The sequence below is a fragment of the Cucurbita maxima genome, unplaced genomic scaffold (assembly GCF_002738345.1).
Source record: "Cucurbita maxima cultivar Rimu unplaced genomic scaffold, Cmax_1.0 Cma_Scf00010, whole genome shotgun sequence".
In the NCBI taxonomy this organism is placed as follows: Eukaryota; Viridiplantae; Streptophyta; class Magnoliopsida; order Cucurbitales; family Cucurbitaceae; genus Cucurbita; species Cucurbita maxima.
The window spans coordinates 3,210,003-3,222,437 of NW_019272026.1; the positions used below are offsets into that span (position 1 = coordinate 3,210,003).

General features: G+C 37.5%; 5 protein-coding genes across 11 annotated transcripts in view; 3 read left to right on the forward strand and 2 right to left on the reverse strand.

Annotated features, from left to right (window-relative positions):
* Nucleotides 1–12,435, forward strand: part of LOC111485296 (inositol oxygenase 2-like) — a 20,048-nt gene that overhangs the window by 3,425 nt on the left and 4,188 nt on the right. The window contains exon 2 of one of the 2 annotated variants that reach the window (XM_023132122.1): nucleotides 5,454–5,460. The gene's annotated coding sequence lies outside the window, so the exon portion shown is untranslated. The remainder of the gene's footprint in view (nucleotides 1–5,453; nucleotides 5,461–12,435) is intronic. The other variant, XM_023132121.1, reaches the window with a different exon arrangement.
* On the forward strand, nucleotides 1,166–2,800 carry LOC111485211 (zinc finger CCCH domain-containing protein 20-like). Its single transcript, XM_023131988.1, has one exon. It carries the CDS (start codon nucleotides 1,251–1,253, stop codon nucleotides 2,394–2,396), a length of 1,146 nt encoding a protein of 381 aa, XP_022987756.1. The 5' UTR covers nucleotides 1,166–1,250; the 3' UTR covers nucleotides 2,397–2,800.
* Nucleotides 4,103–6,716, forward strand: LOC111485279 (meiotic nuclear division protein 1 homolog). 3 transcript variants are annotated; one of them, XM_023132099.1, is made up of 10 exons: nucleotides 4,103–4,204; nucleotides 4,705–4,785; nucleotides 4,899–5,015; nucleotides 5,191–5,229; nucleotides 5,382–5,489; nucleotides 5,569–5,631; nucleotides 5,736–5,787; nucleotides 5,898–5,942; nucleotides 6,041–6,120; nucleotides 6,335–6,716. In XM_023132099.1, the coding sequence occupies exons 1-10, from the start codon at nucleotides 4,202–4,204 to the stop codon at nucleotides 6,401–6,403; spliced, it is 657 nt and encodes a 218-aa protein (XP_022987867.1). In that variant the 5' UTR covers nucleotides 4,103–4,201; the 3' UTR covers nucleotides 6,404–6,716. The 3 variants fall into 3 exon arrangements, with proteins under 3 accessions (XP_022987867.1, XP_022987868.1, XP_022987869.1); XM_023132101.1 differs by lacking the exon at nucleotides 4,103–4,204 and adding an exon at nucleotides 4,233–4,437; XM_023132100.1 differs by lacking the exon at nucleotides 5,191–5,229.
* LOC111485275 (vacuolar protein sorting-associated protein 32 homolog 2-like) lies at nucleotides 6,942–10,072 on the reverse strand. Of its 4 annotated transcripts, none has more exons than XM_023132089.1 (8): nucleotides 9,932–10,072; nucleotides 9,688–9,802; nucleotides 9,466–9,565; nucleotides 8,148–8,233; nucleotides 7,951–8,042; nucleotides 7,685–7,799; nucleotides 7,379–7,594; nucleotides 6,942–7,226 (listed from the first exon to the last, which is right to left on the reverse strand). In XM_023132089.1, exons 2-7 carry the CDS (start codon nucleotides 9,763–9,765, stop codon nucleotides 7,403–7,405), a joined length of 663 nt encoding a protein of 220 aa, XP_022987857.1. In that variant the 5' UTR covers nucleotides 9,766–9,802; nucleotides 9,932–10,072; the 3' UTR covers nucleotides 6,942–7,226; nucleotides 7,379–7,402. The 4 variants fall into 4 exon arrangements, with proteins under 4 accessions (XP_022987857.1, XP_022987856.1, XP_022987859.1 ...); XM_023132088.1 differs by having other exon boundaries at nucleotides 6,995–7,222; nucleotides 7,374–7,594; XM_023132091.1 differs by having other exon boundaries at nucleotides 6,995–7,222; nucleotides 7,374–7,594; nucleotides 9,688–9,799; nucleotides 9,932–10,070.
* LOC111485322 (40S ribosomal protein S30) overlaps nucleotides 11,723–12,435 on the reverse strand; it is a 1,394-nt gene continuing 681 nt past the window's right edge. Inside the window, exons 2-3 of the mRNA XM_023132152.1 lie at nucleotides 12,204–12,341; nucleotides 11,723–11,953 (exon numbers count right to left, since the gene is read on the reverse strand). Of these exons, the coding sequence (XP_022987920.1) occupies nucleotides 11,907–11,953; nucleotides 12,204–12,341 (185 nt within the window). The 3' untranslated portion in view covers nucleotides 11,723–11,906. The remainder of the gene's footprint in view (nucleotides 11,954–12,203; nucleotides 12,342–12,435) is intronic.

The following is a 12,435-nucleotide window of genomic DNA, read 5'->3' on the forward strand; positions in this document are numbered from 1 at the left end:
TTTTTTTTTTTTTTTTTTTTTTTATTTGCAAATATATATATATATATATATATATGGTCAAATAAAAATAAATTTAGTTTCTGTATGGTAAAAATAATAATGTTGTGACATAATTATTCATTGTCGTTTAGTCTTGTTTTTCTGTCAAAATATGCATTCCAAATTAAATTTACAACCGTCCTATTTTCAAATTAAACTATTGAGTTATTTTTTTTATTATTAAAAAATGTTATATTAATAATTAAAATGGAGGAGAATTTGATAATTTGGATGAGTACATAAAAAAATATATTTTTTACTTTTTTAATAGATTTAAACATACTTAATGGATGAACTAATAATTTAAAATTAAATTCTAAATTTAGTAGTTTAATTATGAGAATTTTAATAAAACATAAATATTTAAATAAAAAAGCAAAATTGTAATTAAAAAAAAAAAAAGAAACTAAAAAGTAATAAATTGATATAAGGAGGGTGGGGTATAGAATGCAGTGGAAGCAGTGAGAAAAGGGCAGGCGTAGGCATGGGAGAAAGGGGCTACGTGCCGCAATAAAGGGCACCCACCCCTCCTTTGAGGCCGCCAAGTGTCCCTGCTCCATCACTACCGACATCTCTTCCTCCTGCCTTTCTTTATGCTCACTCTCTCCCACCTTTTGTCACTATCCCCTTCTCTTCTTCTTTTTCTTTTTTTATTTTTTTTCTTTAATTCCGTATATACATACATAAATATCTACCATAATTAAATATTTTTAACTTTTTTTTTTTTTGGTTTTCTTATTATTATTTTTATTATTATTAGATTAAGTTCCGGTGTCAGCTGTATTTAATTTTGTATGGTTATGTAAGTGGGGATATTAATGGTGTTATTAATTATGTGAAATGCAAATTTATTAAGACTGCGGTGAGCGTCCGATGAACCAAAGCGACCATAGGATTTTGCCACGTGGAGCTTCAGGTTACTGTGATTTTCGAATATCTGCGTTCGTGGAACTCTCTAGAACCGCGGTAACTACTGGAGGCAACCAGAGAATCCCCGTCTCCGTTATTTTTTTTTAACGGAGTTTAAAAATGGAACCATGTTGAGTTGTTTAACTTAACCACGGTTTCTTTAACCTAACTCTGGTGGATGGCTTGGTCTCCAAGTAGTTTATAAACGCCATGGGGGTATGGCGGTGGCTTAGACAAGGGAGGGCGTTGTTTGATACTGCAACTGCAACTGCAACTCACTATCGTGTTTTTCGGCTGACGATATGATCATCGGCGAACGCCACCGCCCTGGTCCGGTGGTTCACATCACTCCTTTGACGATACCGGAGGAGCCTGCAAGCGAGACGCGGTTTACTTATCCTCTGAGTGGAATCTCGGTGAGTTCCGATGGAAATGCCAATGGTGGCGATTACTCTTCCTATTATCTGAAAGAAGCTCTAGCGGCACTCCAGCGATATACGAACGTGTCAGAGATTGAATCGGATTCGGAATTATCCGGGCGGGAATCGGACGTTCCGGTGGATGCGTACTCCTGCGATAATTTCCGGATATTTGAGTTTAAGGTGAGGAAGTGCACGCGAGGACGGTCTCATGATTGGACGGAGTGTCCGTTCGCACATCCAGGCGAGAAGGCTCGCCGGAGAGATCCGAGGAAGTATCATTACTCTGGTACGGCTTGTCCCGACTTTCGTAAAGGTAACTGTAAAAAAGGCGATTCGTGTGAGTTTGCACATGGTGTATTCGAGTGTTGGCTCCATCCTGCTCGTTACAGGACTCAGCCGTGCAAGGACGGGACGAACTGTCGACGGAGGGTCTGTTTCTTCGCTCACACTCCTGAGCAACTTAGGGTTTTGCCACAGCAGAGCCCGAGAAGCGCGTACTCCCCCGAGCCGTACGACGAATCTCCTGTACGGCAGTGTTTGGATGGATCCTGTGCCAAATCGATGCCGTTTCTGTCTTCTCCGGTGTCTGTATCACCGTCGGCGACTCCAGTAGACTCCCCACCGTTATCTCCCATGACTCGATCGCTCGGCCGATCTCTTGGCTCAAGCTCCATTAATGAAATGGTCGCATCTCTCCGGAACTTGCATCTGAGCAAGGTGAAGTCTCTACCATCGTCCTGGAATGTTCAGATTGGATCCCCTGGTTATCCGTCTCGAGTCTGCCATGGATTCTGTAGCCTTCCAACAACACCAACTCGGGCTCCAACTGCTCCTGGAGTTGGGCGGCTCGACTTCTCGGACCACGGATTGCAGGAGGAACCAGCTATGGAGCGAGTGGAATCAGGAAGGGAGCTGAGGGCGAAGATGCTGGAGAAGCTGAGCAAGGAAAATTCTCTGGACCTGGTGGATTCAAGCTCTTCAGCTTGCACACCAGACGTTGGATGGGTATCAGAGCTGCTGAAGTGAGTATGGAAATCAAAACTTTTGGTTGGTACAATCGTGTTATTCTCTTAGTCACAATTCAATTCTGATTTGAAGAACAAACTAGCCTAAGCTAAGCCTTTTTCTTCATATGTAAATACAGAATGGGACGCAGCCCAGCTGAAACTGGAGGACTATAGGATTTAATTTTTACGCATGTAAGGCTTAAATATGTGTATATATTGCTCTGTTTTTAGATTTTGAGGTGGGTTGAAAGAATTTAGAAACTATATTTTGATGGAGAAGAAAAGAAATCCGTCTTGACTTAATGTATAGGTATGGTAACTGGATGATCCGTAGGATCATGGCCTCTCTGATCATTGTGATTATATTGTAAGTTAATGTTCTTAATGCAATTATGTGGATGAATTTGGGTCGCTTCTATCCAATCATAGTTTCTCTAAACCCAGAATTTGAAGGGAGGATGATCTTGATTGCCACTGGTTCTTTTGGGGATAGGATTATGAACAAGTAAGTTGCGTGGGATTGGGGGAATTGAAAATTGAAGTTCCCTCCGAGGGATGGAGGGAACAGGGAAGTGATATTATTTTAATGGGTTTGGTTTAAACGTGTGGTACGTTTAGAATTTAGTTCTTGAATTATTGTAAGGAATTAGCTTGCCTTTTGAATTCGCTACTCTTTTTTGATATCTTTATAAAGAAGTCGGTAAAACATAATTGTAGCTTCAGTAATGTGTTCGTGAGTTTCTGGAACATTACAAATTGAATGAAATGGTTGCGTACATACCAAGAGGTTAGCCTCATTTCCTTCCTTCCGTTGTTGCCCTGGAAGGAGGGGTTTCTCACCGTTCATTCTCTTTCGGGGTTTCTCGTTCGGGGTTTCGCTGACACTCATTTCTCTCTAAGAACTGTGATGTTGGCACTCATCCTAGAGGGGTTTCGTTGACACTCATTTCTCTCTGAGAATAATTAACTCCTTTGCGACCCTTTTTCGGGTCGAGAATAATTAACTCCTTCGGGACCCTTTTTCAGGACCCGTTTTCGTTGCGATCTGGAAAGTCAAAATAGTGAGGAAGAAATATGGAGGATGTTGTAGGGTGATTGGAGAGCAGAATGTAATTTTCAATTACCAAAAATGTTTGTTCCCATTCGGTTCAGAAACTAACATACTTAGCTATCTTACAAATGACAATGTCGCAACTCAAACAGACCAACCCCTTATCAACTTTGACTATATTTTACAAGTTGAAGACTTGGTCAAAGGAGAGAGAGAGAGAGAAAGCTAAAATTTGACTATAAGGTCAAAACGGTCATTTTCCGTTTCTCTTTTTTTCTCCACAATAACATTAATGATGTTTTGAAGTGTTGTATACTTCTCTTCGAGAATTATGACATTTAAAATTTTATTTATATTTCAAAGGAATTGAATCTGATTAAAAAATTGGTGTAAATGTTGAACAAATGAAAGAAAATAACTCGGAGTATATATAAAACAAAAATATAACTTTAAAAAATGACAATTTAAATATTAAAATTTCTCATATTTTTTTAAAAAAATTAAATTACTTTCTTCTTTAACATTTGATTTAATTTTTAAAAATTTTGAATTTTTTTTAATTATAATATATTAAAAATGTATTATACACATACTAAATTTAATTTAATTTAATCTAAAAATTAAACGATAAAAAATAAGTTTCTAATGTAACAAAAATATTTTTAAGAATCGGATGGAGCGAAGGAATAAAAACTTTCCCGCCTTGCGGAACGGCTTCACCCTTCCCGCATTTCTCTGGAGCCTTCTCCGACACTCTTAATCTCAGAGGATCCATGGTAAGGTTCTCTCTCCTAAAACCCTAATTTACTAATTTTATTTTTCTGTCAATTCATCAAGTTCATTTGTTACAATCGTAGCCGTACTTGTTTCATCATCCGATCGTGTAGAATAGTTTTGCTCTTCTATGTAATCTAAAATTCGATGAAATGAAAATCTTCCGTCGCGCTTGATTTACGCTCAGAATGCGCGACCTCGGGTGTGGTTGTTCCTTTCTTTTGTGTTTGATAGGTTGAATTTTCTTTACATTCTATCTTGATGTGGAAGATTAGAGTTGGAGCGATTTTAATCGTTGACGATTCTCAGTTTAGGATATTTAGTTTAACGAGCATTTTGCTGAAGGAATCCTTCACTATGAAGTAGAATTCAAATTTAGGGATTTCCTGGTTTTAATACGGTTTACTCAATTTCCTTTATGATTTTGACAAAATATCGATTCTAGATATCAGGTTTGTGGTCTAACATTTATGCATTTCTTGAAATTTAATTTGCGAAACAGTCTAAGAAAAGAGGCCTTTCTCTGGAAGAGAAGCGCGAGAAGATGCTTCAGATCTTTTACGATTCTCAAGACTTTTTCCTTGTGAGCATACTTGCACTTCTATTCTTCAATTTTGGAAGTCCTGCAGTTTCATTTCCTATTCCTTTTACTTCATTATTTACAATAAAAAGCTTCCTTCCTTTTTCTCGTTTCAGCTCAAGGAGCTTGAAAAATTGGGTCCCAGGAAAGGTGTGATTTCTCAGTCAGTGAAAGACGTTGTGCAAAGTTTAGTGGACGATGACCTGGTTTCAAAAGAGAAGATTGGAACTTCAGTGAGTAGAATTTTTGAGATGAAACTTTGAATCATCCATTATTGTGTTTATTCTATTTGCACCATGACTTATTCTTTGCGTATGGGTCATAGCCTTCGGACATGATTGTCTCTCATGCATTTATGAATCTGTTTTTTCAATTTGCTATGTATTTATGTATGGTTGTAAACTTCAGGTCTATTTTTGGAGTCTACCAAGCTGTGCTGGTAATCAGGTGAAGTTTATATCAATTGTATCATGATTTGTCTAACTCACTTCAAAGGCTTTATATTTATGATGTGTCCAAGCTCTCTCTAAATATTAAATCATCTGAATATTCCATTGAATTTGTACCTCCAAAACATCTCATGTCCCTCTTCGTTCCAGCTGCGGAATGTGCATCGTAAACTTGAATCTGATCTCCAAACCAGTAAGAATAGACTGGAAGAACTTACTGAGCAGAGTAATGCATTAAAGAAGGGAAGAGAGGAATCTGTGAGTGATTATATTTTAAGCAAAAGGTAATTTATGAAAAATATTTGTCCTTCTATCATGAATGCTTTCTTCATGCCAGGAAGAACGAGAGGAAGCCCTAGCTCAATTAAAAGCCATTGAACTGAAGCATAAAGAGCTAAAGGTTTTGCTTGTATTCTGGATTTCTTTCTCTTTTTTATTGGAAAAAAAATCGATCACGATGATCTTTTAGTTTTCACGCTTCTTTGACAATCTAGTCATTCCCAGGATGAGATGGTACAATATGCAGATAATGATCCAGCAGCCTTTGAAGCAATGAGTTGAGTTTCTCTTACCATTTTTTAGATTTTTTCTATAGAAAATGGGTTTCAGCTGATTAATTCTTTCTTGATATCGCTGTGTGCTAAACATGAACATCTTATGGGACAGAAAATGCAATTGAAGATGCTCATGCTGCAGCCAACCGATGGACAGGTATGCATTCTGACCATAAGCTGCCAACTAGTTTTCTGTCTTTTTTTCTCTCGTGCCCATTTGAAATTTCTTTCAAAACTCTGTTTATTAACACGCAGACAACATTTTCACTTTGCGACAATGGTGTTCAAACAACTTTCCACAGGCCAAAGAACAACTAGAGAACCTGTATAAAGAGGTAAACCGCACTTCTTTGGTAAAATTGCCCTTCTGCAAGAACTAAAGATGTGCTCAAATATAGCACGCACGTCAAATTCCTTATCTTCAACTTTTCATAACGTTGCTTTTCACAGTTTTGGAAAGATAAGAAACAAACCTATACGTCCCAAGAAAATGGGTCTCAATATCTCTAGTTAAAAATTCTCTGAGTTATTGGCTGTGTGTAAACGCAGGTTGGCATCACGGATGATTTTGATTATTTGGAGTTGTCACCAGCTCCTCTGAGCTCAGTTGTCGATTAAAGTGGGCAGAAGCTTCAAGTTGATTTAACCGCATGTTTTATGTCTTAATGATTCTGAGGCAACAGCGTCATAGATCATGAGCTACAGTTCGACTGAAATTCACCCCATATATATAGAGCACTGTTCGTTAGTTATACGTGGTAAATAAGAAACATGTCAATTCTTAGATTAAATGGAGGTCAGTTTCCAGAACACCGAGATGTCTGCGACGTTATGTTGCGTTCATGGCTCATTAATCTGTAATCTGTCTTCTTAGGCGCTATAAGCATGTGATCAATGAACATTTTTAGGCATTGGAATGTGTTCTTATGCAGCACCAGAGTTTATAGAACTCCTGTGAAATTCGTAGGAAAAAACTGATTTAATTATAGGTTTAGTTTAGTTCATAAGATTTGAAGTTGGACTACTTAGTCCTAGAACTTTCAAAGGTATTCAAAAACTTCACTTCAATCGATCTATTATATATAAAAATGAATTTTGTATCTAATTAAGCTTTAAAATTTTAATTTTGTGTTAGAAAATTCAAGAATTAACAAACTCAAACTCAACACCAAAGATTTTCAAATAAGCAACTTAAAATTACACATGGCATCTGTGAAATTGAGACACTTACCCATAATACTAACCACAATAATGTTTTATTCATTTACAGAGTATATACGGCCTAAATTCAATCTGAATTATTATTTGGTATTATCACAAAGAAACCTGTTCATCAAGCTTTGCTGAACTTAGCAAAAAATGTTCAAATCATCGGTACAACCTCGGCCCAATTCTTCACATCGCCTCTCTTTTGGATATACCATCAGGCAGTGCCACCTGCAAAATTTCATACAAACATCTTAGCCATGGCAGCTTGAGCCCCAGATGCAAACTTGGGTACATATCATCAGATCAATATACAGCACAATCTAGAAGGCCTTCAACGCTAACAAAGGGAAAGAATTCAACACAAGATTAACCCAAGAACCTTGCTTCAAAACCATAACGGAGACTAAATCAAAGTGCCATCTCAGCTTGCAGAGCTGCCAGCTCATCTTCCTCAGCAGTTCGTTTCTGAGGAGCAGGTCGAGCAGTTTGTCGGCCAGCAGGGACAGGAATTGGAGCAACAGGAGCAGTTGTTGCAGGTTGAAGGAGTTGCTCTTCCAACTCAGCACCTTCTAGCTCTTCGAGTTCCGCTTCCAGTTCATCCTGTGCGTACAACAAAGATGTGTTTAGTAGATGATCAATTCATAAAATTGCAGGAAAAAATGAGAAGACAAACTAAATGTGAACAAAAACCTCATCAAAATCGGCTGCAGCACCAATTGGATTTGATAGTGCTTCTTGGATCTGTTTCATGTTCTCAGTTTGTTCATTGATTTCATCCATTGTTTTATCCACATCATCGATATTCCTGCAAAACGAGAATATTTCAAGCTCCATCATCATCAACCTGGTCATCTAAAAGCCTTGCACTGCACTTTCATAGAAGCTAATTGAAAGAGAATTGAAATTTTTGAACAGACTCAAATCATGAAAGTAGACTGAAACAATGTGGTACTCACGTTGCTTTCTGCATTGCTTTCATTGCAGCTGCCCCGGTCCTCAATGCATCTACCGTCTCGGTTGTGGCTTTTGCTCCTTCTAATAATATCATCTGCGACACGAATATTTATGTGACACGAAGTTACATAAACAAGCAGCACGAGGAAACCTGGATATGTCTAACTAGTCTCATATCAGACATAACACCAAAGATAACCTGATCATGAATCCGCAATTGGAAGTTGCCGAGCTGCTCTATCTGTTGTTCGTATAGTCTCTTCCTCTTCAAACATTGTATAGCAGCTATAAAATAAAATAGTTAACGTTGATGCCACATTGCCAGCTACTGTTTCTACTACAAATTGAATGTGGGAAGATTGAAAATCGAAGGTAGAAACACACCGATCCTATCATAAAATAGTCCAAGGCATTGACACTTGAAACATAAGAAGTTGACAGGTTTCTACACATTTGTGATGGGAGATGTGAAAAAGAAAACGCAGATACCCCAAAATCAGCAAGTACAAACAACTGATTATCTTGCATCCACATTGGAAATGAAACACATCCCCAACTTGGATAAGTGACAAACACAACTAACAAAAAAGTTGAAAATCGAAATAAAAGCAGGGAAGGCCAAAACAAGGCATGACCATTTACAGCAATGTGGATGCTTAAAACCTGATTGTGAGATCACACATCAGTTGGGGAGGAGAACAAAACATCTTTCATAAGAATGTGGAAACCTTTCCCTAGTAGACGCGTTTTAAAAACCTTGATGGGAAGCCCGAATGAGAAAGACCAAAGAGGACAATATTTGCTAGCGGTGGGCTTGAGCGGTTACAAATGGTATCAGAGTTAGACACCGGGTGATGAGCCAGCAAAGAGGTTGAGCTCAGAAGGGGGTAGACACGAGGCGGTGTGCCAGCAAGAACGTTGTATGCCCAAAGGGGGGTGGATTGTGAGATCTCACATCGGCTGGGGAGGAAAATGAGTTTATAAGGGTGTGGAAACCTCTCCCTAGCAGATGCATTTTAAAAACCTTGAGGGGAAACCCAAAAGATAAAGCCCGAAGAGGACAATATCTGCTAACAGTGGCCTTGAAGCACCCAACTTGATAGGCACAGTTTCAGAAATTGGGAAATTAACAAAATATTTTAGTACTTTCTACGTATAAGGGCATCTGAAAATTCTAAACCATCTATCTAACTTTCAAAATATTTCCAATGGAACAAGGTCATAAGATGGAAAAGACAACAGGGGTGGATACTGAACAAAAGAAGTCCAACACAACAGAACTTGCACCAAAGAAAACAAGTATAGATAAACAACATCCGAAGCCCTCTCAATTCCCACCCCTAACAAAAGAGAAGAAAAAGTACATTGAATCCTAAGGTGTTGCATTACTATGCCACTCTTAACTTAACTATCAACAAGTTAGCAAGTTTACTAGCATTATACTTCAATAATTTGCGTACTTAATGTCAAAATGCTTCAATCAATAATAAACTGCTAGCATTTCTTGTAAGTCATACCCCGCTTGTTCTTTGCTCTGGTATAATCTTTGGCCTTCTCAACCTCTGTGGCAGCCTTTTTCAGAAGTACGTTCTCCTTCTTCTCGAGCATTTCCAGTGTCTGAAAAGAGCATACAAGAATTCCTTTTAGCCTGAAAGAGTGATAACACGAAAAGACAGCAACCCCTAATGAACAAATGGGTGAGGCGGATAGGAAGAAAGATAGTGAACCCGCCATGATACCTCGTTTAGTTTGTCAAGCGTCGCCAGAGCATTAGACTCCTGTTTAGGTTTACCAAAAAGCTTATTGAACATAGACATGGTGGATTATCAGCGATTCGAACCGACCTCCGAACTTCTGGAACAACAGCAAGAAATAATCAGTCATATCTCGTCTGAGAAGAAGTCAATTCGTGAAATTAGGTCAGAATCGGAATTGAAACAGATGGTGAATTGGATCCAAGAAAAGTGATGAAAGAGTATATACCTTAGAACTGATGATCGGAAATCGAAGAGCTGCCGGTGTGGAGAAATGGAGATTAAAGAAGAAGGGCAGATCTGATTGAGAGGTGAATTGGATTCGGTGTTTGCTTAGGCGTGTTGTTTCAGTGAGGGGTGGGAGAGAGAGGAAGTTTCTTGGCCCTTTACAGCGTCGACGGAATCCACGTCGGTCACAGTTGATTGGGCATCAACCTCGGGTCCCACAAAACACTCTAAATTACAATTACATTCAATTTTGAGACGGTGAACTGTGATGGATTTTTTTTTTCTTTTTTCTTTTTAATGAAATTTGAGGTCTTCATTGGTTTGTGATGTTTTTTTGTTGATTCGGTTTTCAAAGTATTAACAAAAAAAATGATTAAAAAATAATAATACCCTTAAAATTTAAAAAATAAAATGATTCGGGCAGTTAATTTTTTTTTTTTTTAATTTCAATGAGAAAATAAATAACTCTTAATATTTTTGTCTAAAAATAAGACTTTAAAACCCTTAAATCTAAACCAATTAATACCTTATTTTAAAATTTAGTAAGATGGTTATATGAACAAAAACTCGGTTAAATTTTTCTCCTATGTTTCATTATTTGACATAACATTCAATTCCTTTTACCTTCTTCTTTGACACTCTATAAATATGCTTATGAATATATGAATACAATTTTTGATAGAGTTTGGAGCATGTTTTTGTAGAGGGCATCATACTTGAGATTGACTTTCATCCAATTGGGTTGGTTCCATTGTCACACAAAAAAAATAAACATATTAGATACAAAATTAATATACTCTGCATAGTGTAAGCATAAAGAACGAAAATTCTGCCCTGAAATTTTAGCATATAGGAGGAACGAGGTTCACATTTGTATAATTATGCAATATATATCCACACTTGGGATATTAAAAATATCACCCCAAAGATAAATTTACTAAAAAATATTTGCGAATTAAGAAAATTAAGAAAGAAGCTAAAAGGGAACGAAGGAATCTTCCTCTTTCAAGCAGAAAAGGTTTAATCTTCTCTAATGGAACTTGTCATGATGAAGCATTCATCAGGTAAAACTACAACTCTACTCTTCCACCATTTGCAAAGAACTCATTCCAAAGCTCTCTCATTCTGCATGCAATTTAGGAGAAAAATGATGATATCCTATACCCTTTGTGTTTAGAAACCCTAGCGAGCGAATCTCAGAGTTCACAAATGTATATTAGGGATTTTACACAATCCCACATTTGGAATCAATGCAACTGACAAAGTTCGAAGCTCAAATGACCTTTTTTTAAGGTCCATTTTCCCGCATTTTCAAAGGTGGAACCCCATACGACACCTAGAATTTGCATCATATAATAGGAAAGAGAGTCTTCGGAATGGAACATATAAAATAATCTACCAAAAACCTAGACTTACAAACGTTCAACTCCGGGACTTAGGGCAATTACATCATGTAATTTCTAAGAGTAACCTAAAGATCGTTAACTATGGACCCTCCTAGTTTCTTTGGGTAGAGGATTCCTCTACCTCAAGCCCTAATGACAAAAACTGAATCCAGATTTGGGGAAGCTTGTGTTATTTTATCAGAAACCTAAATTTGTTCCCGCACCCAAATCATCAAGAACTGCCACCCTCCATATAGTTGATGCAAATATGACATAGAATGCAGAAGATTAAACCCTTTTTGAAGCTTAAATGAAGACAAATAATGTCATCAAGAGAACTCTAGGCATGCAACGACATATAGCTTAAAACCAGCAACGGAAAATATGAAAATTGAGAGAGAAAATAATTGACTAGCAAAAATTCAGGTCCAGGTCACATTTACTCTTAATATATTGTCGAAATAAGTATCTTTAACACGGTCAAAATCTTCAATAAACTAAAACATCTATGAGAAATAGGAGGAAAAAGCTTAATAAATCACAAAACCATGCCTCTCGAGCGGAAAATCTCCTCATGATTTCGCCGTTTGCTTACTTCTCAGAGGAGTTGGGTCCTCTCTTCTTTCCAAAGCCAACCACTATAATGATCAAACAAATTTAAATCACACGTTAGAATGATGCCTCTCAAATCCTAATAGAAAAATCACAACAATGTGATCAAGATAACGATCCTGATACACAGCTAAGTGTAATCTAGCAAATAACACAATTACCATACTCCGTAAAATAGTGATTGAATACAGTATTGACAAAATAAAAACCTAAATCAGATATTCTAGACCGCCAACAAACTGGAAAAAACAAATGAATTTAACAACGATTGTTTACCAGCAGTGACGAATCTGCGATTGTATTGCATCCGCTTGTGTGCACGCCCACGGGGTTTCTTCTTCTTGTCCTGCTTCGCTACTTTCGGAGTTTGACCTCTCACCTTCCCAGCACGAGCCAGAGATCCGTGAACCTTACCTGAAAATCGATTAAACCAACACAATACACAAACAAATTCATACAGATGAAAGAACCGATAAACACAAGACGAACAAAAAAAAAAAAAAAAAAA

Coding starts and splice junctions, on each gene's coding strand:
- LOC111485211 (XM_023131988.1), top strand. CDS start 1,251: ATGATCATCGGCGAACGCCACCGCCCTGGTCCGGTGGTTCACATCACT.
- LOC111485279 (XM_023132099.1), top strand. Junction 5,016..5,190: donor AAGAGAAGATTGGAACTTCA/GTGAGTAGAATT, acceptor TGTAAACTTCAG/GTCTATTTTTGGAGTCTACC. Junction 6,121..6,334: donor TAGAGAACCTGTATAAAGAG/GTAAACCGCACT, acceptor GTGTAAACGCAG/GTTGGCATCACGGATGATTT.
- LOC111485275 (XM_023132089.1), bottom strand. CDS start 9,765: ATGTCTATGTTCAATAAGCTTTTTGGTAAACCTAAACAGGAGTCTAAT. Junction 7,800..7,950: donor AAAGCAATGCAGAAAGCAAC/GTGAGTACCACA, acceptor CTCGTTTTGCAG/GAATATCGATGATGTGGATA. Junction 7,595..7,684: donor CTGCAGCCGATTTTGATGAG/GTTTTTGTTCAC, acceptor TTGTACGCACAG/GATGAACTGGAAGCGGAACT.